The following is a 25,633-nucleotide window of genomic DNA, read 5'->3' as shown; positions in this document are numbered from 1 at the left end:
TCCTATGTTAGGGAAGTTTTCCACCATAATCTCTGCAAATATTTTCTCTGGTCCTTTCTGTCTCTCTTCTCCTTCTTGGACCCCTATAATGTGAATGTTGTTGCATTTAATGTTGTCGCAGAGGTCTCTTAGGCTGTCTTCATTTCTTTTCATTCTTTTTTCGTTATTCTGTTCTGCAGCAGTGAATTCCACCATTCTGTCTTCCAGGTCACTTATCCGTTCTTCTGCCTCAGTCATTCTGCTATTGATTCCTTCTAGTGTAGTTTTCATTTCAGTTATTGTATTGTTCATCTCTGTTTTTTTGTTCTTTAATTCTTCTAGGTCTTTGTTAAACATTTCTTGGATCTTCTCCATCTTTGCCTCCATTCTTTTTCTGAGGTCCTGGATCATCTTCACTATCATTATTCTGAATTCTTTTTCTGGAAGGTTGCCTGTCTCCACTTCATTTAGTTGTTTTTCTGGGGTTTTATCTTGTTACTTCATCTGGTACATAGCCCTCTGCCTTTTCATCTTGTCTGTCTTTCTGTGAAAGTGGGTTTTTTTCACAGGCTGCAGGATTGTAGTTCTTATTCTGCTGTCTGCCCTCTCTCGTTTGTATTTTTAAGTTGTAAAAATCACTTTAATCTGGGAATAAAAATGTGGTTCAATAGAGTCAGCCTGTGTCCATGTGATAATGTCTCATGGAGAAGTAGAATCTTCCATTCTGAGAGAAGGTCATCCCGGATTCTAACATCCTTTTCAATGTGGTTGTCTCCAATGTGGCCTTTTGGTGTGGAGGGGAGATTCTTTCTCTACCTTCTTTTACTCTAGATGCTTCCTACATCCAGGTAAGACGTAGTGGTGCTCAGTAGTCTCTTGTGTGAGAGCCCTCATCTGGCCACAAAGATGTCTCAGGTGGAGTTTCTAGCTACACGTTGAAGTCTCTGCATTGTTAAATAACTAAAGGGGCGTACATGAAACCTTGTGCCTTGTTATAAGCCTGGTTTCATCCCTTGTAGTCTGTCCTCATACTGTGCAGACCCAGTTTTGAGAAGAACACACAGTGTCATGGTACCACCTACGCTGCCATTTATTTAATCGATTTGGATGGCTTGTGCTGCTCTTGGAGGTGGACCCGCAAAACAAGGCCATGGGATAAAGCGGCCTGAATCCTGTAATGAAAACCTTGTACGTTTTTGGAGGCCTGGTCAGGAAAAATGATTTATTTTTGCCTTCCCAAATAAAACATTCTCAGAATCCAAGGTGAAAATTGGATTTTAACTGCTACTAAAATTTAGAGCATATAAAATCGGCAAGTGTTGAGAGTTTTGCTTGGTGAAAGGAAGAACCTAGAGAGTCTGTGACAAGAATGGACTACATGGGATGTGCACTGGTGTCCTATGTAAGTCTGACTGATAAAACTGGAAATAAACCATAAGCAAATTTTGGCAGTGGACTGCAACAGTAGACACCTCTGGCCTCTCACTGTTGTGGCCTCTCCCGTTGCGGAGCACAGGCTCCGGACGCGCAGCCTCAGCAGCCATGGCTCATGGGCCCAGTCGCTCCGTGGCATGTGGGATCCTCCGAGACCGGGGCACGAACCCGTGTCCCGTGCATCGGCAGGTGGGCTCTCAACCACTTTGCCACCAGGGAAGCCCTTCTGTGTTCTTAACATAATCATTTTGCTTCCAGTCTTATGCCTGGAGCACTGTTCTTTCTTCCGTGCTTCATATTTTAGATTTAAGCCTTCTGTGATTAAGCTAAAGGAGTCTGGGAGCTACCTCAATCCAGCCAGTGTGCGCTCTTCTTCCCTCAGGTTCTCCATTTTGTACAAGTGTTCACACTCCCTTCCCCTTTCCCCCCTCCCCTCCTCCTGCTTATCATACACTATTTTTGGAGAGCATACAACATCCTGTTGAAATCATTAAAAACCACAAAAACCTAAGGAATTCAAAGCTGTGATGTAACAAAAACTTCATTAGCTGAGCTGAGCCTTCTCTGGTTTTGTTTTACAATTGGGACATGTAGTTACTTAGAGCCTCGTTGGGAATGCTGCATGGGTAGACCTGGTGGGAAAGCAGCGCTGTCCCTGGAGGCCTGCCAGGTGACTGGTGTCTACTCACTGCTGCCCTTCTTCGAGTCACCACCTGCCCCAGCTTTTTGTCCCTGAGTTCTGCTTGCTAGCCTGGGCGAGTTTACTAATTTCCATGGTTTTTCCCAGAACCACCGCTTGCTTGAATGGATGGCAACTAGTTTGTTGGTTTCCTAGTTCCTCAGGTTGTTTGCTCCTTTCTTCCACTTTTATTGAGCGTTTATTTGCAATGTGTACTGTGTATTGGGATATAAATAAGATACATCTGTGTGTTTAATTAAAAAGCGTAGGGGAAGCAGTGGAATTGTGTAGAAAGTGCCCCGGAGTAGAGGGGATGGTTGGAGGAACTTGCTGAAATTGAGGAGAGAGGAGGCTTTGTGGTGAGGGTTCTGCAGGGCTGGGGATTAAGGGATAAAGAAAGTTTCTCAAGGCAAAAGAAGAAGGCAGGGCGTTCCAGAGAGGAGAAACTTTTGGAAAGACAGTTTGTACAGAAGATAAGGAGTCCTTTGGTGTGCCTGAAGAATGGATGTAGAGAGGTGGAAGGGGACAGAGAGAAAGATTGTCTAAGGTGAGAACAGGAAGGTCCCATGTGTCATGCTAGGGAGGTTGCAGTCTTCAGACAGTGGAGAGTCGCTGAAGGTTTTCAGAGTGATGTGATCAGACTTGTCTTTGGAAAGATGACTCTGGAAACCATTTGGAGAATCTTACAGAGACTGAGGCAGAGGGACCCCTTAGATCTGGGGCGTGGGCTTAGCCTGCACAATAGGGATGAGGTGTCAGGTGGCCCTTCCTGCACAGCTGGCCTCCAGATCCGTGCACAGAGCAGAATCTGTTGTCCTAGAGCCTTCCCAACCCCACTGAGTTGGTCTAACTTTAGGATCCTGCCTCTCGGCCTCTTCTGACCTTGGTTGACCATAAGATGAGATGGATCTTCACATCTGTCAACTCGTGTTGCTCAGGTGGCCTCTGCGCCTGGCTCTTCTGCCTGCTGGCCCGACCTAAACCTGCCAGCACCTTCCTAGCTTGGCTGACTTCCCTGGGTCAGGGTGCCTGGAGCCTTTTGTCCAGAGCTGATCTGGCTCAGCCCGTGATCATATCCTGTCCCTGCCCAGGCCTTGGTGTTACAGGAGGACCAATGGCCTCTTTAGGTGGGATCTGTGCCACATTCTCAAGGTCTCTGTACATGCCTCACCCTTACAGCCCTGTTCCCTGAGTGTCCACGGCAGAGATTTCAACAGACAATTAAACCTCAAATTTAAAAAGTTTATCTTTTATTAATTTTTAAAATTTTTTAAATTAATTTTTTAATCAGAGTATAGTAGATTGCAATGTTGTGTTAGTTTCTGCTGTACAGCAAAGTGAGTCAGTTACACATATACACATATCCACTCTTTTTTAGATTCTGTTTCCATATAGATCATTACAGAGTATTGAATAGAGTTCCCTGTACTGTACAGTAGGTTCTTATTAGTTATCTATAAAAAGTTTATCTTTTAAGTTTTGAGGTTCTTACTAAGGAAGAAATGACATTGGAGAGTTAAGTTTTATAAAGTGCTCTGAACAGTGACAGGTCTTCTGAAGACCCTAAAAATGCCAAGGAGCTCTTGGAAATATGCACGTTTACTTGAGTGCGATATTGTGTGCTGGTGTTTTGTTCTGAGGTTTTAGAGGTCTCCCTGCCACCCCCCCACCCCCGGCCCGTTCTGTGTCAATAACAAGGGAACTGTTTTATAATGTGGCTGTGAAGCACAGCAGTGCTCTGGAGCTGGGCATCCTGCATTCAATTAACCTTTGTATTTCACACCTCATCATTGCAGTGTGGCAAAGCGCTTCCTGGCCTTTCAAAGCAGGAGGACTGCTGTGGAACCGTGGGTACCTCCTGGGGCTTTCATAAATGCCAGAAATGCCCCAAGAAGCCGTGTAAGTGACGTATCATCATTCCTTTGCAGGTTAATGTAACGTATCTGTTTCCTTATGATTACGGTTTTAATGGTGAGACAACATTAGACTTCAAAGAAATCGCATTGAATTGTAGAACCTAGTGTGATAAGTTGCATTTTCAGAAACCTTGCAAGTCTGAGAAAGCTTTCACATGGATTCTGTTTATTCATAAACACAGTTATCAGTTGCCTCGTCCAGCTGGATTACTTATTAAAAAAAAATTCTTTAGAAAGGGGATGTGCTATAAGTAGGCTCTATTTTCTTATTTTTCTGAAAGAAAAATAAGATCTCTTTTAAAATGATAATTAAATTTCCAAACCCTATAAAAAGTCAGAGCAGTTGCTATTTCTTAAATTACATTCCTTAAATGAAATTTTTATTAATATCCACGACTTCTCTTGTAGTTTTTATTACACTATAGGTTTTCAAATTTCACTGAAAGGAAAAGCTAAAATGGAGAAACGAATGATTGCTGATTTGTGAAAGAGAAACTTACAGTCACTAGGACACAGTGCTTTTCTCCTTTTCCTCTTAGTTGCTACTGTTAAACTATCACATTTTCGTGACATGAATCTCTGTTGACACCCACATGCATTTAGTCTATAAAATTTGTTGTTCAGAACCTGTTGAAGTGAATAAATCCAGATGTACATCTTTCTATTACTTTTTTCACAATTTTTCTAATACTTTTCAGAAAGCCAGAGGTAACTTGTTTTAAGTTGAGCTTTTTTCCTCTCATGCGTTGTGTTTTTGCCAAGAAAACAAGTGATGTTTTTCTCTTCATCATCTTTTGTTTTGTGTTACTGAAGATTTTTATAGTTTTTTTAAATGGTTTATGCTGCAAGGATTTTCTCATTGGCTTCAATTGGCTAAGTTTTATTTACCCTTCTTTAAACATCTGTTGATTTGATTGATATTCTCAACTGCCTTTTAAACCTGTCCAATCTAGAATCTGCCATTTTAGAATCACTGCTCCATAGGTCTGTCTTACGTACTGTTCTTCCATCGCCATCATAATTTGTTTTAAATAAATTGTCTCTCTTCCTTGTCTTTCAGACTTACATGTTCTCTAAATCTTTTGATGTCTATGTTAATTTCACTTATTTTCTTGATAATTGCTCCTATCTTCCTTTAGAGGAATAATTTTTGGAAACACCTACTAAAGTTTCTGATAATTAATGAATTCTTCACATGGGGGGGGAAAAAACCAAGTAAATAAAGACATTCAGTACCGAGACATTGTCCCCAGTGGACTTTCTCTGAGTTTCAGTAATGATTACCAATGTGAATTTCCAGCAAGTGGGTTGAGTGTGATGGTCCTGCCTCACTGAAAGATCCATCTGCCTAAAATTATTGTGGCAACCTGACTGAAGGGACATCTAGGGGACATCTGGTATGATTTCAAGAGCATGGAGTTTAGAGTTAGGTAGACTAGAGTTTGACTCCAGCTCTGTCATTTGCTGTGGAGTTTTATGGATCATGAAACGAGTCTATATTTAAAATGTTGAAGAAGCATTGCCTTTTAAAAAATGTCTTCCCTTCATTTTTGGGTAAGTTTGTCTTCAGGAATATTGTGATGGGTGGTATGTTTCCCACTGCTAAGTCTAAGGGCTGAGGAAAGAAGTCCAATTCTTACAGCTTGGTTTTGGGGCTACATTTATGTTCACTAATACTTTTTCCATTTTATCTCTTATTTTTCTTTTCCATTTCTCCCCTTCTCTGGGTATCTTTTGCTTATTTAGCCTTTTCCTCTTTCCTCTTATTTCCAAATCCCAGCGTTGCAGGACAGGGACAGAAGTTAAGAGTAAAGGGAATCATACTGTTGTGTTTTTCTGTTTTGCTTTGTTTTTTAATCCCTAACTCCTGACCTTCTATCATTTTCTATCTAGAATTTTATCATCTGGGGATAAATTCACTGCTTTATATGCTTTTATATCTCAATATGATAATTTAAGTAGAACATGAAAGTACAAAGTTGCTATCACTTTTAACTAAATGCTGATGAAAATCAGATGATATATGGGCTCGCCTAACGTATAAATTGAAGACATTGATTCTGTTTCACGAAGAGCAACGCAGATTATGAATGAAGTAAACTATTAACATCTTGACATTTACTCCTTTTGTGCCGTCCTACGATGTGACTCACTCCCAAGAAACACACTCAGGGTCACATTCTTCCTGTGTTGTTTAACAAACTTGCCTTGGTTGGTACTAATCTAAATCATACTCGTTTTGGAAAAGAGCGGACTTTCCTTGGCTTTAGATGCTGGGTTCTGTGTTCCATGCCTTTTTTTTTTCACTCAAAGTAGTTCAAAATTCAGTTTTCAGGTGGCTCTTATTTAATGTTTTGAAGTTTTTGTTTAGCCACATACAGAAGGACCTTGCATTGTTGATCAGTTCTTACCGTGAAAACGTAATTTTAACTCTGCAAATAATTTCATTAGAGAGTCTGTACTCTATTAAAAATGTACTTGGTATGAACAAGTCGCTTGTCCTTTAAACATTTTTAGAAGAAAATTAGCATCAAATTCTAAACGGAAGAAGAATTTAAGATCATCTGGTCCAGCTCTTTCTGCCTTGAGGTAGATGACTGTTAATTTTTAAACAAGATATGATCTCTCTTTTGCCTTTGAACAATTCACAGACAGAGATAGCACAGTCTCTGTAGGTAACCTGCTACAAGGTGTCCTTGTTATATGGGATAAGGCTGGACATGTGGCCAAGAGCCTGAATGGGCGACTCCCCCTGTACCAACCTCTTTTTTCTTTTAACCCAACATTTCCAGATTCCTCACTTTAACCATTTTCCGGCAGGAGAAATACGGCAAAGAAAGGAAGTAATAGAGGAGATGAATGCCACTAGTAAATATTCACGCTGTTCACTAGTGGTGAGAATAAACAGCATGTGTTAGGGGCAAAATAATTTTATTCTTCCAAAGAAAATTTCCATTTTACTTGCAACTTTCTTTTTTTTTTTTTACTCCTTGTTCAGGTCTTCGAAGTGGTTTGACCATTCATCCTATTTTGATGACAGCCCATCTTCTGTTACTCATTGTCTTAATAAAATAACACCTTATTGCAGGAAACAATGATATCTGGGCTTATTTTTGTCAGGCATTGCAGTAAGCATTTTGCATAAATTATCTCTAAACTCCACAACAACCCTGACCTGCTCAGTAGATGGGAATACTCCCATTGTACAGAATTCCATTTGAAACCCAGGAAGCTTGTCTTCCAAGGTGGCAGAGCCAAGATTTGAACCTAGGTCAACTTGGTCCCAGAACTTATGCCGGAAAGGTTCTCGGGTATCACGTTAGGATGTCAGAATTTCAGTGACTAGGATTTTGTTGATAAATTGGTGACCGCGACATTTGTATTGTTGATAAGTTTTCTGAGTTGATGAACCATACAACTGATCAGAGCAGCCCTTCACCTCTCCCAGCTTCCTCTCCTCACCTTCTATTCTTCCCAGCTTCATGGTATAAAGAATCAGCTCATCACTGGAATATGTGAGCCTGTAAATGAGGCGAGCATACAATTTATTGTCTAAACTGGGACACTTTTAAAAGTGAAATGGCGTGCTATTGATGAACTTTTCTGGATCAAAGGTATCACCAGGGGTTGTCTGAGGCAGACCAGGATGTATAGTCACCCTCTCTGAATTTATAAGAAAATTCAACTGCCTGTAGTTAATCATTGGGGACGAATTGATTCTTTTTTTTTTTTTGGTAATAAATAATCACTAATCGGAAGAAAATATAGAACAGTCTTTTGATTCTTTGTACTAACATAATCAAGATTGACAACTAACTGAGATTTATGTCTGTTGCAAAATATGAGGTATACTGAAAAACAAGGAAAATGTGAAAGAAATGCGTATACCGTGGGTTGGTATCTTAGAAATAAGATCACTGATGCTTTATATGGCTTTGGTTACCACATATAGTAGTTTAGGATTTTAAGAATTTAAACTAAGCATGTAACATAACTGTTTCTTCTTTACAGCTTATCATGGATATAATCAAATGATGGAATGTCTACAAGGTTATAAACGGGTTAACAACACCTTTTGTCAAGGTAAGATTAACTGACTGCATTGGTGTATGAGCTCAACAGTTGTTTGGCTTTTGAGAAACCTGAGCTGTTTTGCCATGCTTTGTTCATTAGCCCAGCATGTGAAGGTTACACAGAGAACCACCTCTTGCTCCCTCTGTTTGGGAAATAGAAGTTTAATGTGTTGTTGCTAGAATTACTTCACTACCATTTAAACTTTATGGAACTTTTCCCCCTTCTGTCTATTTGTGATGAAATCCAGGAGAGTTGGGATTACATTATGGAGCCCTCTGTGGGCTCCACGCTAGTCACCTCCTGTCCACGTGTGGGTGTGTGTGCATGTGAGCACATACATGGACCTAGAAGTGCTACTTCTTTACTGACATATGATTGGGCAGCAGAGTCCCCTTTTTTCTTTCATCAGACAATTTCTGGCTACCTTGAAGTATTCAGGTATTAAATATCAGAGCAAACACACATTTCTTAGTCAATAGGGTAAAACTATGTAGTTAAATGTGAAATGCCCTGAGTGCTTTTTTTTTTTAACGTATTTATTGGAGTATCATTGCTTTACAATGGTGTATTAGTTTCTGCTTTATAACAAAGTGAATCAGCTATACATATACATATATCCCCATATCTCCTCCCTCTTGTGTCTCCCTCCCACTCTCCCTGTCCCACCCCTCTAGGTGGTCACAAAACACCGAGCTGATCTCCCTGTGCTATGCGGCTGCTTCCCACTAGCTATCTATTTTACGTTTGGTAGTGTATATATGTCCATGCCACTCTCTCACTTCGTCCCAGCTTACCCGTCCCCCTCCCCGTGTCCTCAAGTCCATTCTCTACATCTGCATCTTTATTCCTGTACTGCCCCTAGGTTCTTCAGAACCATTTTGGTTTTTTCTAGATTCCATATGTATGTGTTAGCATACGGTATTTGTTTTTCTCTTTCTGACTTACTTCACTCTGTGTGACAGTCTCTAGGTCCATCCACCTGACTACAAATAACTCAATTTCATTTCTTTTTATGGCTAAGTAATATTCCATTGTATATATGTGCCACATCTTCTTTATCCATTCATCTGTTGCTGGACACTTAGGTTGCTTCCATGTCCTGGCTATTGTAAATAGAGCTGCAGTGAACATTGTGGTACATGACTCGTTTTGGTTTTTTTGTTTTGTTTTTTTTAAATAAATTTATTTATTTATTTTTGGCTGCATTGGGTGTTTGTTGCTGCACGCAGGTTTCTCTATTTGCGATGAGTGGGGGCTGCTCTTAGTTGCAGTACACAGGCTTCTCATTGCGGTGGCTTCTCTTGTTGTGGAACATGGGCTCTAGGTGCGCGGGCTTCAGTAGTTGTGGCACTCAGGCTCAGTAGTTGTGGCTTGCGGGCTCTAGAGCTCAGGCTCAGTAGTTTTGGCTTGCGGGCTCTAGAGCGCAGGCTCAGTAGTTGTAGCACACGGGCTTAGTTGCTCCGCAGCATGTGGGATCTTCCTGGACCAGGGATTGAACCCGTGTCCCCTGCATTGGCAGGCGGATTCTTAACCACTGCGCCACCAGGGAAGCCCATGTGGTACATGACTCTTTTGAATTATGGTTTTCTCAGTGTATATGCCCAGTAGTGGGATTGCTGGGTCGTATGGTAGTTCTATTTTTAGTTTTTTAAGGAACCTCCATACTGTTCTCCATAGTGGCTGTATCAATTTACATTCCCACCAACAGTGCAAGAAGGTTCCCTTTTCTCCACACCCTCTCCAGCATTAATTGTTTGTAGATTTTTTGATGATGGCCATTCTGACTGGTGTGAGGTGATACCTCATTGTAGTTTTGATTTGCATTTCTCTAATCATTAGTGATGTTGAGCATCCTTTCATGTGTTTGTTGACAGCCCTGAGTGCTTTTGTTCAATGTATATGGAAACATACAGTCAAGGGACCTTCAGAAATCATCCAGTTCAGTGTCTATACTTTACAAGTGAGGATATTCAAGCCCAGACTGGTTAAATGACTTTCCTGTGGCTAAATAGAGCTGAAGTTGTAACTCACGTTTACCACTGCCTAGTTTAGTATCCATATATGATAGCAAATTCGTTTCAGTTACTTTGGGAGGTGCCCAGTTAATGCTGCTCATTTCCCAGTACGCATCTAGGATGAAGGTGGTGGTGTTAGTAACTTATGTGTACTTTGGAATAAATGTTGAAAGAGACTCCAAGAGTCTTATTGAACGAAAATCCATTTCAAAACACAGCACATGTCCTTGGACTTGTGGTTTCAGGATCTCTCTTCTTGGCCAGTATGTGTTTATAGGGCTGAGTAGATTTAGGTAATGTTAACAATATATAGATTAATCCCTATTAAAATGGTTCGTGTCAAAGGAATATCTTAATTACCTGAGAATTTTCTCAAGTAAATTGTCTCTATAATACTGTGTCTGTTTAACTTTTATGATTTGTAGAGCTTTTACTGACTTAAAAAGAATCTTTTTTTTGAAATGCACATAGATATACCATGTCTTTAAAAAGTTTTGCCTTCAAATATTATAAGCCCTCATCCTAGATGAAAGAATGTTGGCAAAGGAGAGGTTGCCCAGGGTGCTTTTTGAGAAGCATCTGCAAACCTGTAGTACTACTAGGTACATGGGAGTAATGGGTTAATTAACATTATGTAAGAATCAGTAGAATTTAAGATATTATTAAAAGTTCATATTATATGGATGGAAGGTTGAATTAAATGGATGGAAGAATGAATAGGGGGCTAAATGTATATTCTACAGTATAAACCAAGTTGTTTCACAGATTTGGATAAAAATATACATGAAAAGCCCTAGCCCCTTATGAGGATGTGTTAGTAGAAGCAGAATGAGCAGGGCATTGGAAGTAATGACCTTGTACTCTGCCAGTCAGACTGAATTTGGGGTTTGGGTATTTGGTGTTCATTATCTTTCGGCTAATAAGGTCAGCCAGGCTTGTGAAGGGCCTGGTGTTAAACATGAGGGTGTTTAGCCTAGAGAAGTTGAGAGTGAAGAGAAATATAATGGCTGCCTTACAAACATGGCTTTAAATAAATGTTTGATCAACTTTCCTACAAAACAAGACTTTTATGAGTTGCTTCAAAGGCCAAAGTCAATAGAATGGAGTTATAAGGAGGCATATTTACAACAACTGCAAGCAAACCTTTTCTGTGGGTTAGAGTTCGCCATCACTGTAATGAAACACCTTTGGAGGTACTGAGCTTCCAGCACTTAGAGGTGATCCAGCAGATCCTTAATAACTATTGGCTTGGGATGCTACAGGGACTTTCTATCCTATGCAGTACATAATGTTAAATAACTCTGTAGGTTCATTCCAGTACTCTGATGCCAGTATTACTCTGTCACCAAGGACAGAGGTTGTGCATGAGAAGAGGGAAATTACTTTTTGGTCTGTCGCACAATTTTTAGACATGTAGATTCCTGAAGTGTCCCCTTGATCAGGCATATCTGGTTGCTTCATTAAGCTGTAGAAAGAGGAGGATCCTTATTTGTCCTTCACCATCCTAATCCTACATGGCTAATTGTCTCCAGAAATGTCAGATGCTCCTAATTTCTCTGAATATCAAATGATGAAGAATACACTTATTTTCTCGGGGTGGGGTGGGATTTGGACCTTAAGAATCCCAGTTAGAAACAGAGAGACAGAGAGTGTCCAAGGTCACACAGATAATTAAGAGGCCCAGCTAGGATTAAACTCCCAAGCCACCTCTGTTTCTGTCTGCAGTATGACCTCCTTTACCAATTTTGTATATATCTGTGAAGTATTACTAATGTAGGTACGATATGCCATCTGTTTTGAGAACGAGTAGAAGTCAAAGCAATTAATGTCAATTTGGTTTTGTTTAATAAGAAAGGATGGTTATCTAACATATTCCTTCTACTGGCTGGTTCAAGGTTCTAACAGTTCATATTCATAAAAATACCACTGTAGAAGTGGGAGTGAAAATTTGCAGGTAATCATTTGCCGTCTCATTTAGCAAAATAAAGTGGAGAATCCTTTAAATAATTCCTTGAGGTTTTTTGTTTTTTCCTCTTCTGGTTTGGCCGGTATGGAGTGACCGTTAGCAAGTTTTGTTCATACTGAGCATATCAAATGGTTCCACCTCAGTCAGTTGCACTGACGTTCAGTAACGCCAAATCCTGGCTTATGTCTGTCTCAGGAAGATATTTGCAAAACAGTGTTGTACTTTTTGGCGTGATTTCTGGAGTGAAGTATCACAGAAAATTCTGTTTCATGGTGCCTCAAGAAGGCACAGATAAATTACACTACAGAGAAGATTGACTCATAACATAATATGAATCTATTGAAATTGCTTTTGAGAGAAGGGCTTAATTTCACTCCCTTGGTGATATTATTGGTCACTAAAATTGGGTAGAACTTTCTCACATTACATATATACACTTGGATTTTCCTAGATCCTTGAAGCCTTTTGATTTTATGCTGAAGTTTTTCAAAAAAAGCCCATTAACCATCTAATTACTTGTGCATTCCACATTGTTCTTGGAGTTTAATGTCTTCTCAGTTTACAAAGCACATTTAAAATTAAAGTGATTAATAACTAGAATTACATTATTTCCTTCAACTAAGTGAATTAATGTCCTGAAACAACTTTTCATAATGGCCACTGCGTAACAAAGAACCAACTGTTCACAAGTTAATTTGAGGAGCTTTCAAATAATTGCCCTAAAAGTTGGGTTTTTTTCCCCCTCCTTTCTGGTGGTGCTACAATTATCTTTTCAAAGGAATGATTTATTACATGTAAACACATGGAGCTCTAAAACCTTGCCTCACTACCCTCAACATTATGGAATTGTTATAATTTGCTTCATTTATCATAACAAACAATACAATTAAATTTCCTGGTGGATCTAGAGCAGCTTTTGTCATTTGATTATTATTCTAAAGTTTTGATGTAGAACTAGAATTAAATGAAGTAGTACCTCATGGAAATGATCATAGGAACTCCTACTTTCATACTTCTTCCCTGCATTTTGATTAGTCATTTGCCCATAACTTTGCCATGAAATAAATGAGTTCTTAAAAATTAGGTGTAAATCTAACTTTTAAAACTAGAATTGGGTTCTGAAATTACTTGGGGACCAGTCTTTTCAGTGAAATCTTTTATTAAAAGCAAATATCTCTTGATATGCTAAAATCACTTACCTGTTTGATTTTATAACTGTAAATTAATCAATCTACTGTTTCCTACATTTTTAGCATGTGCAGAGGTGCTGCGGGCAATGCCAAAATACATAGCTAGAAGACGTCTACACTTTTAGAATCCAGTGTATGCATATTCCTTTTTCGAGAATAATTTTGAAATCTTTAAAAAATATTCCATAATCCACAAACATTAGTTGGTGGAGCACTCCTGAGCTACAGACTGAGGATATGTGATGAATGATGAATAAGACATTGGTCTTGCCCTTTGGATTTAGTGTAATTAAATCAGTTTGAATCAGCAGGATGTGATTTGCTTTGTTCACTCATCCATCTAGCTGAATTTCAGCTGCCTCCAGATGAGCCTGTTAAAGCAAGTACAAAAGAGCTGTCCACATAACTTTCTTTTGGCATTATTTTATTACACTGGTTATTCTGCTTTAATAAAATACATTTACAACACAGATACACTAAGACAGTAATACTCTACTAAAACTGTCACTGCAGGTCTCCTTTTTGATAGAAAGTGCCCCGATGTGCATCTAAAACTGAATTGTATTCAGACCATAGAAAAGATAATGCAGTGTTTTTTTCAGGGGCGTATCTCTGTCATTAAGTGAAACTCACCAATCTTGGTTAATAATCCATATAAGGAAGCTGTACATGGAACTTCTTGGTTATGAAGAGCTTGTCTGGACTGTAGCTTACATTTCAGACGTCTTAATGATCGTCAAAAAATTGCTTGTGAATGGAGTATGGTGAACACATAGAGGAACACTGGTCTTTGAGTGCTTTGAGGGGACTAGAAAGTACAGGAGAGACCCTCAGGAAAACTGACTCGGCTGGAGAAAAGAATGTGGCCTATGGCATAGTGTTGGGTTAAAACAGACAGGTAGGATGAGATGAAGTGATGCCTAATTTTAAGACAAATGTCTTATGTTTCTTATGATTAATTGCATGTATCATTTGTAATATATTGCATGTATCATTTGTAATATAACGGGCTTTGTGATACATGCTGGGAGAACAGCTGTTGGATTTACACTTCTTTTAACATAGAAATGTCCAAAGGCCATTATGACAACTTCTTGCACATTTAAAAGAAAATGGATTTGTGGCTTAGAGAAGAGTTATCATTTTAGAATTATCTTCAAAGGTATGGTTAATGTAAATAGTCTTTTTCATACAGTTAATAGTAAAATGAATTTACTGACACTGTATCAGTTTTTGCACTCAGCATTGTTTCTTATGTCCTCTGCTTGCTTTGTGGGTTCATGTTTTCTTTTGTGGTAGGATTGCCAGGTAAAATATACGATGCCCAGTTAAATCTGAATTTCAGATAAACAGCAAATAATTTGGGACATGTATTTTAAAAGTATTAGTTTATCTGAAATTCAAATTTAACTGGGTATCCTGTATTTTTATTCGCTAATTTGTATTTTGAGATCACATCCCTTAACAGCTCTTTAAATGGGGATCACTGAGAAGTATATACTTTACATGTCTGAGAATATCTTTATTTTGAGCTCATTCTGTAACAAGATTAGTCAGGTGTACAATTCTAGGATAACAGTTATTTTCCAACAATACTTTTGACCTACATTATACCAGTGTCTTTCTGACCTCTTTTTGATACTTTCTTCCTTTGTAGATAATGTTTCTCTCTTTGGAGATCATCTCTGAATTCTTTATGTTTTGTAGTTTTACCACGATGTGTGTCTATATTTGGATTTATCTTGATTTTACTCAGTAGGCAGAGTGTTGTGTTGTCCATCTGAAGACTCAGGTCTTTCCTCATATTTGAAAAATGATCTGCTGTTATCTCTTAAAATATTGTTTCTCCACTGTGCTTTTCAGCTGAAACTCCTTTTAGACAAGTGTTGGAGCCTCTGGTTTTCGTGTCTCTTATAACACGTCTTTTGTGCTTTTATCCTCTTGTCTTTTTTGCTACCTTATGCGTGAATACCTCAGTTCTGTCTTGCAGTTTTCTAATTGCTGCTTTACGATGCCTATCTAGATTCTATCCCATCTGTTACACTTTTAATTCTAAGATTATTTATCAGTTCCAAAATTTCTCATTGTTTTTCATAGCTAACCTGTTCTTTTTTCATTTTTTAAAATGTATTTATTTAACTTTTTAAGCAAACTGAAAAGTTTAGCTGGATTTTAGTTGCTGAGGGAGGAGTGTTTTTGCATAAATTGGTTTAGTTTGTTATCCTCAGTTGTTAAACCCACTTTTGACTGGAGACGTATTACAGCCACAGGCGTGTGTTTCTGCCAAAATCCCCTGGTCAGTAATGTGTTAAACTCCTGGCTTCCCCTGCTGCTTTCTAGACAGCAGACCCAGAGCTTCAGTGACTACCAGCTACCATGTATTTCTATACCATTTCAGGTTTACTGGGATGTTGACCTCGTTTTTTGACCTTGATATTTTATCTGTAATTGCTTTATGTTAGGAACTGGGGTGAATGCCAAAGCATGAACTTACTGTGTTACTTTAAAAAAAAAAAAGTGTCCATATCAGGATTGAGGTTTTTTTTTTTTTTAAGAGATCAGTATCAGAATGTGGTTTTTTTTGTTTGTTTGTTTTTGCGGTACGCGGGCCTCTCACTGCTGTGTCCTCTCCCGCTGCGGAGCACAGGCTCCGGACGCGCAGGCCCAGCGGCCACGGCTCACGGGCCCAGCCGCTTCGCGACACGTGGGATCTTCCCGGACCGGGGCACGAATCAGCGTCCCCTGCATCGACAGGCGGACTCCCAACCACTGCGCCACCAGGGAAGCCCCAGAATGTGGTTTTTAACATATATATACATGTATCAATATATTTATTTTTATTTATTTATTTATTATTGCTTTTCCTTGAGAATACAGAAAAGCTTTTCAGAAAACTTCATATTATATAATTGTTATCCACAGATAGTCTTTTTAACCATTGTAATTAAGCAGCCCATCAACATAAATTTATTCACCACCTGCCGTGCATTCACGCATTTGTTTTATGGATATTTAATGACGATTTAAGTGGGGGCACACTGAGAAATATATTAATAAAACTCAATTCCTACCCTTACAAAAATCGCTGTCTCACATATAATTAAAACATCAAGGCAGCATGTAGTTAGTGCTGTAAAAGAAATGAACCAAACACTATGCAGTTTCAGAGGACAGTTCCCATTGAGTTCGAAAATCACAGATGGCATTTAAAAACATACTCCTTTAAAAAAAAAAAAAGCACTTTCTTTCCTGTTTATAAAAATAATTCACACCTATTGTTTAATATTTAGGAACTAGAGAAATGTATAGAGAATAAAAATACCAAATAAATGTATTTTGTTATATTTTCTACCAATCATATATATATGTGTGTATATATATACATATATATAAATTTGAGATTATATTTCATGGATAGTTGTGAAAACTGTGTTTTTACTTAATAGATAATGAACACTTTCTGATATTGTTAAATAATCTTCTAAAAATTATTTTAATGCTGACATAGAATCCCAGTTAATGGATATAGGATAATTCATTTAGCCATTCCCCTAAAGTTGGATTTTCAGATTAGTTTCTTTTTTTCCTTTATATATATATAATGCTGTCAGGGGTGTACTTGAACATAAACCTTCATGTGAAGCTATGATTACGAATAGAAGAGACATTATTGGCTCCCAAGCTTTGATTCATCCTGTGCACATTAGGCTTCAGAGAGGGTGTACAATTTCCCTTCCCACTAGGCTTAGAGAGCCCACTGACTGTGTCCCTCCTCTCCTTCCTTATTTCCTTTTCTTTACAAATTTGAAACCACAAAAAGGGCAGTTAAGTAGTATGTTTTTCTTCACATAGGCTCTTCACATTTTCATTTAGGCTTTCCCCAGGTACTTTATATTGAATATGGCTGTGAGCAAGATTGCTATTTTTTTTTTAACAATCTTGGAACTAACTCCTGTTGGTTTTAATAATTTTGTCTGAGTTTTGTATGTAGAAAAATAATTTTACTTTCAAATAATTGTAATTTGGGGAAGACGGTGATATATGGGGCAGGGTAGTTATTAGGGCTGAAAGGAACTAAGACACGGGCGTGGGAAAACATGCACCAGTGGAGGTGGGTAAGTCAGTTGAGGTATGTTGGGGGTTGAGGCAGGCTGAATTTGAAGTTTGTTACGGTGCCTAAGGCTAGTGAGTGTAAGCTTCTTTCAAGGTTTTATTTTAAATACATGGGAAGTTGATATCGTTTGTTAATTAATTTTGTTAATTTTGTTTTTTCCTTCATTGACATTTTTGGTTTGCTTCAAAGATTTTGGGTTGTGACCAAATTGTCATGGAGCTAATATAAATGTCTTCCAATTAGTACAGTCGGCCCTTCACGTTCGTGGGTTCTGCATCTGCAGATATGGAGGGCTGGCTGTATTATGCCATTCGATGCAAAAGACTTGAGCATCCACAGCTTTGGGGATCTGCATGAGGAGAGGGGGTCCTGGAGCCAGTCCCTCAGGGATATCAAGGGATGACCGTAGTGAGTGCTCTGGACTCTCCCTCCCTTTTTCTCTCTTTCGCATGCTCCCTTCCTCCCTGTCTCCCCATCTCTTTCAAGGCCCACTCGCCTTGTTCTGGGTCTTATTGCAGTGACGGTAACAAGGAACAAGGGAGACGGTGATGATCTGTAGACATAACTATGTTTTTAGTGACGGTGATCCTGACACAGCAAATGCCATAAAAGGTCTAAGTTTGCTAAGTTCTCCAGCTCTCAAGCCCACTTTAACCCTTTTGTACCTCCCCCAGCTGCTTCCTCTAGTATTCTTAGGTTCTCACCCAACTTTTCTCCAGACTTTCTCCTGAGGTGGAACTAGCTAGGCCACCTGCTGCTCTAATTACTGCTGATTTTATTTATGTGCTACTTCTTTCCTTATGGTAGTACTTGCATAAGAAACTTGATAACTTTCTCTTTTCTAATACAATAAATTTCCTTTTTGGTCATTATCGCCTACACATCGTTTTATCTACCTGTTTATGTATTTTGCTAGTGTTTATTGAAAGCCTGTTTAGTGGAGCCATTGGGTTGGGTGCTTCAGCTATGTCATAATTCTCACAGTAACCCTGTGAGATAGTGTTATGTTTTTTTAAACTTGTAGTGAAACTGAGCCCTGAGGCTCAAAGAAATTAAGTAATGGAAGATAGCATACCTGGAGAGTGCTAGCGTCTACCTGTGATGCCTGGGCTCCCTCTCCCCATTCTGTGCTACTAACATTTACTTAGTAGTTTGTAGTACTTCTTATCATGCTTTTTATGTCATTAATTCCTGACAACGACTGCATCTGCTTGTTACAGGTGGGGAAACCATGGCTTAAAGCAGCAGCACTGGGGGGGATATCAGATGCTCTCTGGTTCTTTTACTCTTTAGATCAGACTCTCCTGTTAGGTGCTTTCAGTAACTTGGTTTAGAAATCAGAGTTCTCCACACTTCATTGTTTACTTTCACAGCAACTTTTCTTGTTTTGAATGTGTCTGCTTTGTAGGTAAAATAAGTGTTTTTCTCTCTTGTTATTAGCAAGCCATTGTACCTTAGTTTTTTTTTTTTTTATACATTTTTTATTGTATCAAAATATACAGAACATAAAATGTGCTATCTAAACCATTTTTAAGTGTACAATTCATTGGCATTAAGTACGTTCACAATGTTATGCAACCATCGTTACAACAGATAAAATTTTGTATAATGTGCATAGCATATATTTCAAACCCATGGTTATACAAATTCCTTAAGCAATGCAGACATTTGTATAAATTGTGTAAAAATCATAAATCAGGGGCAGTGTACACATGTATTATAGTCAGTCTGATGCCTTAATTATTCAATTTTTTCACAGCTTCCTCAGTTTTACTGTAAAGTTGTCTGTAGATCAAAATTTTCTGTGATCTTTTCAATAAAATTAGTAATATCACTTACAGAACATGAATTTCAGAACATGCTTTTCCACATTTATTCAACTGATAGGGTTTTTCTCATGATGAATTCTTTGCTGCTTCAGTAAAAGGCTAATTTTAAGTTTTCCCACATTTACAAAGCTCCCTTGTTTTTATGACTTCTTTGATGGAGAATAGGATGTGTCTTCTAGTTAAAAGATTTCGCACATGTGTTGCATTTATTTTGTTGCTCTGCTGTGAGTTGAGTAATGTTTAAGGAGATGTGATCTCTTGATGAAGGCTTTGCCACATTCAGTGCATCCGTGGGGTTTCTCGCCTGTATGAATTCTCTGATGCATGACCAACACTGATGAGTCTGCAAAGGCTTTGCCACATTCTCTGCATCGGTATGGTTTCTCGCCTGTATGGATTCTGGAGTGTTTATAAAGGGATGAACTGTACCTGAAGCTTTTCCCACACTCCTTACATTCAAATGAGTTCTCGGGTGTGTGCGATTTCACATGCTGAGTAAAGGAAGAGTTCCAGGTGAATGATTTCCCACATTGACCACATTCATAAGGCTTCTCTCCAGTGTGGAGTCTCTGATGGACCACGAGTTGTGCTTTTTTTTTTTTTTTTTTACATCTTTATTGGGGTATAATTGCTTTACAATGGTGTGTTAGTTTCTGCTTTATAACAAAGTGAATCAGTCATACATAAACATATGTTCCCATATGTCTTCCCTGTTGCGTCTCCCTCCCTCCCACCCTCCCCATCCCACCCCTCCAGGCTGTCACAAAGCACCGAGCCAATATCCCTGTGCCATGCGGCTGCTTCCCACTAGCTATCTACCTTACTGCGTTTGTTAGTGTGTATATGCCCATGACTCTCTCTCGCCCTGTCACAGCTCACCCTTCCCCCTCCCCATAACCTCAAGTCCGTTCTCTAAGAGGTCTGCATCTTTATTCCTGCTTTACCCCTAGGTTTTTCATGACTTTTTTTTTTCTTAAATTCCATATATATGTGTTAGCATACGGTATTTGTCTCTCTCTTTCTGACTGACTTCACTCTGTATGACAGACTCTAGGTCTATCCACCTCATTACAAATAGCTCAATTTCGTTTCTTTTTATGGCTGAGTAATATTCCATTGTATATATGTGCCACATCTTCTTTATCCATTCATCCGATGACGGGCACTTAGGTTGTTTCCATCTCCGGGCTATTGTAAATAGAGCTGCAATGAACATTTTGGTACATGTCTCTTTTTGAATTATGGTTTTCTCAAGGTATATGCCCAGTAGTGGGATTGCTGGGTCATATGGTAGTTCTATTTGTAGCTTTTTAAAAAACCTCCATACTGTTCTCCACAGTGGCTGTATCAATTTACATTCCCACCAACAGTGTAAGAGGGTTCCCTTTTCTCCACACCCTCTCCAGCATTTATTGTTTCTAGATTTTTTGATGATGGCCATTCTGACTGGTGTGAGATGATATCTCATTGTAGTTTTGATTTGCATTTCTCTCATGATTAGTGATGTTGAGCATTCTTTCATGTGTTTGTTGGCAGTCTGTATATCTTCTTTGGAGAAATGTCTATTTAGGTCTTCTGCCCATTTTTGGATTGGGTTGTTTGTTTTCTTCTTATTGAGCTGCATGAGCTGCTTGTAAATTTTGGAGATTAATCCTTTGTCAGTTGCTTCATTTGCAAATATTTTCTCCCATTCTGAGGGTTGTCTTTTTGTCTTGTTTATGGTTTCCTTTGCTCTGCAAAAGCTTTGAAGTTTCATTAGGTCCCATTTGTTTATTTTTGTTTTTATTCCCATTACTCTAGGAGGTGGGTCAGAAAGGATCTTGCTTTGATTTATGTCATAGAGTGTTCTGCCTATGTTTTCCTCTAAGAGTTTGATAGTTTCTGGCCTTACATTTAGGTCTTTAATCCATTTTGAGCTTATTTTTGTGTATGGTGTTAGGGAGTGATCTAATCTCATACTTTTACATGTACCTGTCCAGTTTTCCCAGCACCACTTATTGAAGAGGCTGTCCTTTCTCCATTGTACATTACTGCCACCTTTATCAAAGATAAGGTGTCCATATGTGCATGGGTTTATCTCTGGGCTTTCTATCCTGTTCCATTGATCTATCTTTCTGTTTTTGTGCCAGTACCATACCGTCTTGATGACTGTAGCTTTGTAGTATAGTCTGAAGTCAGGGAGCCTGATTCCTCCAGTTCCTTCTTTCGTTCTCAAGATTGCTTTGGCTATTCGGGGTCTTTTGTGTTTCCATACAAATTGTGAAATTTTTCTTCTAGTTCTGTGAAAAATGCCAGTGGTAGTTTGATAGGGATTGCATTGAATCTATAGATTGCTTTGGGTAGTAGAGTCATTTTCACAATGTTGATTCTTCCAATCCAAGAACATGGTATATCCCTCCATCTATTTATATCATCTTTAATTTCTTTCATCAGTGTCTTATAATTTTCTGCATACAAGTCTTTTGTCTCCTTAGGTAGGTTTATTCCTAGATATTTTATTCTTTTTGTTGCAATGGTAAATGGGAGTGTTTTCTTGATTTCACTTTCAGATTTTTCATCATTAGTATATAGGAATGCCAGAGATTTCTGTGCATTAATTTTGTATCCTGCCACTTTACCAAATTCATTGATTAGCTCTAGTAGTTTTCTGGTAGCATCTTTAGGGTTCTCTATGTATAGGATCATGTCATCTGCAAACAGTGACAGCTTTACTTCTTCTTTTCCGATTTGGATTCCTTTTATTTCCTTTTCTTCTCTGATTGCTGTGGCTAAAACTTCCAAAACTATGTTGAATAAGAGTGGTGAGAGTGGGCAACCTTGTCTTGTTCCTGATCTTAGTGGAAATGCTTTCAGTTTTTCACCATTGAGGATGATGTTTGCTGTGGGCTTGTCATATATGGCCTTTATTATGTTGAGGAAAGTTCCCTCTATGCCTACTTTCTGCAGGGTTTTTATCATAAATGGGTGTTGAATTTTGTCAAAAGCTTTCTCTGCATCTATTGAGATGATCATATGGTTTTTCTCCTTCAATTTGTTAATATGGTTTATCACATTGATAGATTTGCGTATATTGAAGAATCCTTGCATTCCTGGAATAAACCCCACTTGATCATGGTGTATGATCCTTTTAATGTGCTGTTGGATTCTGTTTGCTAGTATTTTGTTGAGGATTTTTGCATCTATGTTCATCAGTGATATTGGCCTGTAGTTTTCTTTCTTTGTGACATCCTTGTCTGGTTTCGGTATCAAGGTGATGGTGGCCTCGTAGAAGGAGTTAGGGAGTGGTCCTCCCTCTGCTATATTTTGGAAGAGTTTGAGAAGGATAGGTGTTAGCTCTTCTCTAAATGTTTGATAGAATTCGCCTGTGAAGCCATCTGGTCCTGGGCTTTTCTTTGTTGGAAGATTTTTAATCACAGTTTCAATTTCAGTGCTTGTGATTGGTCTGTTCATATTTTCTATTTCTTCCTGATTCAGTCTTGGCAGGTTGTGCATTTCTAAGAATTTGTCCATTTCTTCCAGATTGTCCATTTTATTGGCATAGAGTTGCTTGTAGTAATCTCTCATGATCTCTTTTATCTCTGCAGTGTCAGTTGTTACCTCTCCTTTTTCATTTCTAATTCTATTGATTTGAGTCTTCTCCCTTTTTTTCTTGATGAGTCTGGCTAGTGGTTTATCTATTTTGTTTATCTTCTCAAAGAACCAGCTTTTAGTTTTATTGATCTTTGCTATTGTTTCCTTCATTTCTTTTTCATTTATTTCTGATCTGATTTTTATGATTTCTTTCCTTCTGCTAGCTTTGGGGTTTTTTTGTTCTTCTTTCTCTAATTGCTTGAGGTGCAAGGTTAGGTTGGTTATTCGAGATGTTTCCTGCTTCTTAAGGTGGGCTTGTATTGCTATAAACTTCCCCCTTAGAACTGCTTTTGCTGCATCCCACAGGTTTTGGGTCGTTGTGTCTCCATTGTCATTTGTTTCTAGGTATTTTTTGATTTCCTCTTTGATTTCTTCAGTGATCTCTTCATTATTAAGTAGTGTATTGTTTAGCCTCCATGTGTTTGTATTTTTTACAGATCTTTTCCTGTAATTGATATCTAGTCTCATGGCGTTGTGGTCAGAAAAGATACTTGATACAATTTCAATTTTCTTAAATTTACCAAGGCTTGATTTGTGACCTAAGATATGATCTATCCTGGAGAATGTTCCATGAGCACTTGAGAAAAATGTGTATTCTGTTGTTTTTGGATGGAGTGTCCTATAAATATCAATTAAGTCCATCTTGTTTAATGTATCATTTAAAGCTTGTGTTTCCTTATTTATTTTCATTTTGGATGATCTGTCCGTGGGTGAAAGTGGGGTGTTTAAGTCCCCTACTATGAATGTGTTACTGTCGATTTCCCCTTTTATGGCTGTTAGTATTTGCCTAATGTATTGAGGTGCTCCTATGTTGGGTGCATAAATATTTACAATTGTTATATCTTCTTCTTGGATCGATCCCTTGATCATTATGTAGTGTCCTTCTTTGTCTCTTTTAATAGTCCTTATTTTAAAGTCTATTTTGTCGGATATGAGAATTGCTACTCCAGCTTTCTTTTGGCTTCCATTTGCATGGAATATCTTTTTCCATCCCCTTACTTTCAGTCTGTATGTGTCTCTAGGTCTGAAGTGGGTCTCTTGTAGACAGCATATATAAGGGTCTTGTTTTTGTATCCATTCAGCTAATCTGTGTCTTTTGGTGGGAGCATTTAGTCCATTTACATTTAAGGTAATTATCGATATGTATGTTCCTATTCCCATTTTCTAAATTGTTTTGGGTTCGTTATTATAGGTCTTTTCCTTCTCTTGTGTTTCTTGCCTAGAGAAGATCCTTTAGCATTTGTTGTAAAGCTGGTTTGGTGGTGCTGAACTCTCTCAGCTTTTGCTTGTCTGTAAAGGTTTTAATTTCTCCATCAAATCTGAATGAGATCCTTGCTGGGTAGAGTAGTCTTGGCTGCATGTTTTTCTCCTTCATCACTTTCAGTATGTCCTGCCACTCCCTTCTGGCTTGTAGGGTTTCTGCTGAGAGATCAGCTGTTAACCTTATGGGGATTCCCTTATGTGTTATTTGTTGTTTTTCCCTTGCTGCTTTTAATATGCTTTCTTTGTATTTAATTTTTGACAGTTTGATTAATATGTGTCTTGGCGTATTTCTCCTTGTATTTATCTTGTATGGGACTCTCTGTGCTTCCTGGGCTTGATTAACTATTTCCTTTCCCATATTAGGGAAGTTTTCAACTATAATCTCTTCAAATATTTTCTCAGTCCCTTTCTTTTTCTCTTCTTCTTCTGGAACCCCTATAATTCGAATGTTGGTGCGTTTAATGTTGTCCCAGAGGTCTCTGAGACTGTCCTCAGTTCTTTTCATTCTTTTTTCTCTATTCTGCTCTGCAGTAGTTATTTCCACTATTTTATCTTCCAGGTCACTTATCCGTTCTTCTGCCTCAGTTATTCTGCTATTGATCCCATCTAGAGTACTTTTAATTTCATTTATTGTGTTGTTCATCGTTGCTTGTTTCATCTTTAGTTCTTCTAGGTCCTTGTTAACTGATTCTTGCATTTTGTCCAATCTATTGTCCATTCTATCTCCAAGATTTCGGATCAACCTTACTATCATTATTCTGAATTCTCTTTCAGGTAGACTGCCTATTTCCTCTTCATTTGTTAGGTCTGGTGCATTTTTATCTTGCTCCTTTATCTGCTGTGTGTTTTTCTGTCTTCTCATTTTGCTTATCTTACTGTGTTTGGGGTCTCCTTTTTGCAGGCTGCAGGTTTGTAGTTCCTCCTGTTTTTGATGTCTGTCTCCAGTGGCTAAGGTTGGTTCAGTGGGTCGTGTAGGCTTCCTGGTGGAGGGGGCTAGTGCCTGTGTTGTGGTGGATGAGGCTGGATCTTGTCTCTCTAGTGGACAGGTTCACGTCTGGTGGTGTGTTTGGGGGCGTCTGTGGCCTTATTATGATTTTAGGCAGCCTCTCTGCTAATGGGTGGGGTTGTGTTCCTGTTTTGCTAGTTGTTTGGCATAGGTTTTCCAGCACTGTGGCTTGCTGGTCGTTGAGTGAAGCTGGGTGCTGGTGTTAAGATGGAGGTCTCTGGGAGATTTTCGCCATTTGATATTATGTGGAGCTGGGAGGTCTCTTGTTGATCAGTGTCCTGAAGTTGGCTGTCCTACCTCAGAGGCAGAGCCCTGCCTCCTGGCTGGAGCACCAAAAGCTTTTCATCCACAGGCTTGGTTCAAAAAACTGTCTTTGCTTCCTTCTCCTTCCTGTCCCTCTAGCTCATGATCAAGTAAGCAGATAACTTCTCTAAGTTGACCATTTTTGCAGCTCTTACACAGAGATCTGCCAGTCTTTCACTGCCACACTCCCAGCTCCGACTCTAAGCTGGAGATCAGCTTACAGAGATCTCCCAGA

General features: G+C 38.8%; 1 protein-coding gene across 12 annotated transcripts in view; it reads left to right on the top strand.

The window, feature by feature from the left end:
• LTBP1 (latent transforming growth factor beta binding protein 1) overlaps positions 1-25,633 on the top strand; it is a 432,767-nt gene that overhangs the window by 240,248 nt on the left and 166,886 nt on the right. For all 12 annotated transcript variants that reach the window (XM_060170098.1, XM_060170096.1, XM_060170100.1 and 9 more), the window contains 2 exons: positions 3,889-3,991; positions 8,020-8,091. In XM_060170098.1, coding sequence (XP_060026081.1) covers positions 3,889-3,991; positions 8,020-8,091 — 175 coding nt within the window. The remainder of the gene's footprint in view (positions 1-3,888; positions 3,992-8,019; positions 8,092-25,633) is intronic.

Source organism: Lagenorhynchus albirostris, chromosome 13, assembly GCF_949774975.1.
Source record: "Lagenorhynchus albirostris chromosome 13, mLagAlb1.1, whole genome shotgun sequence".
Classification (NCBI taxonomy): domain Eukaryota; kingdom Metazoa; phylum Chordata; class Mammalia; order Artiodactyla; family Delphinidae; genus Lagenorhynchus; species Lagenorhynchus albirostris.
Note: the sequence above shows the minus strand (reverse complement) of the source record. Positions and strands in the feature narration are given on the sequence as shown.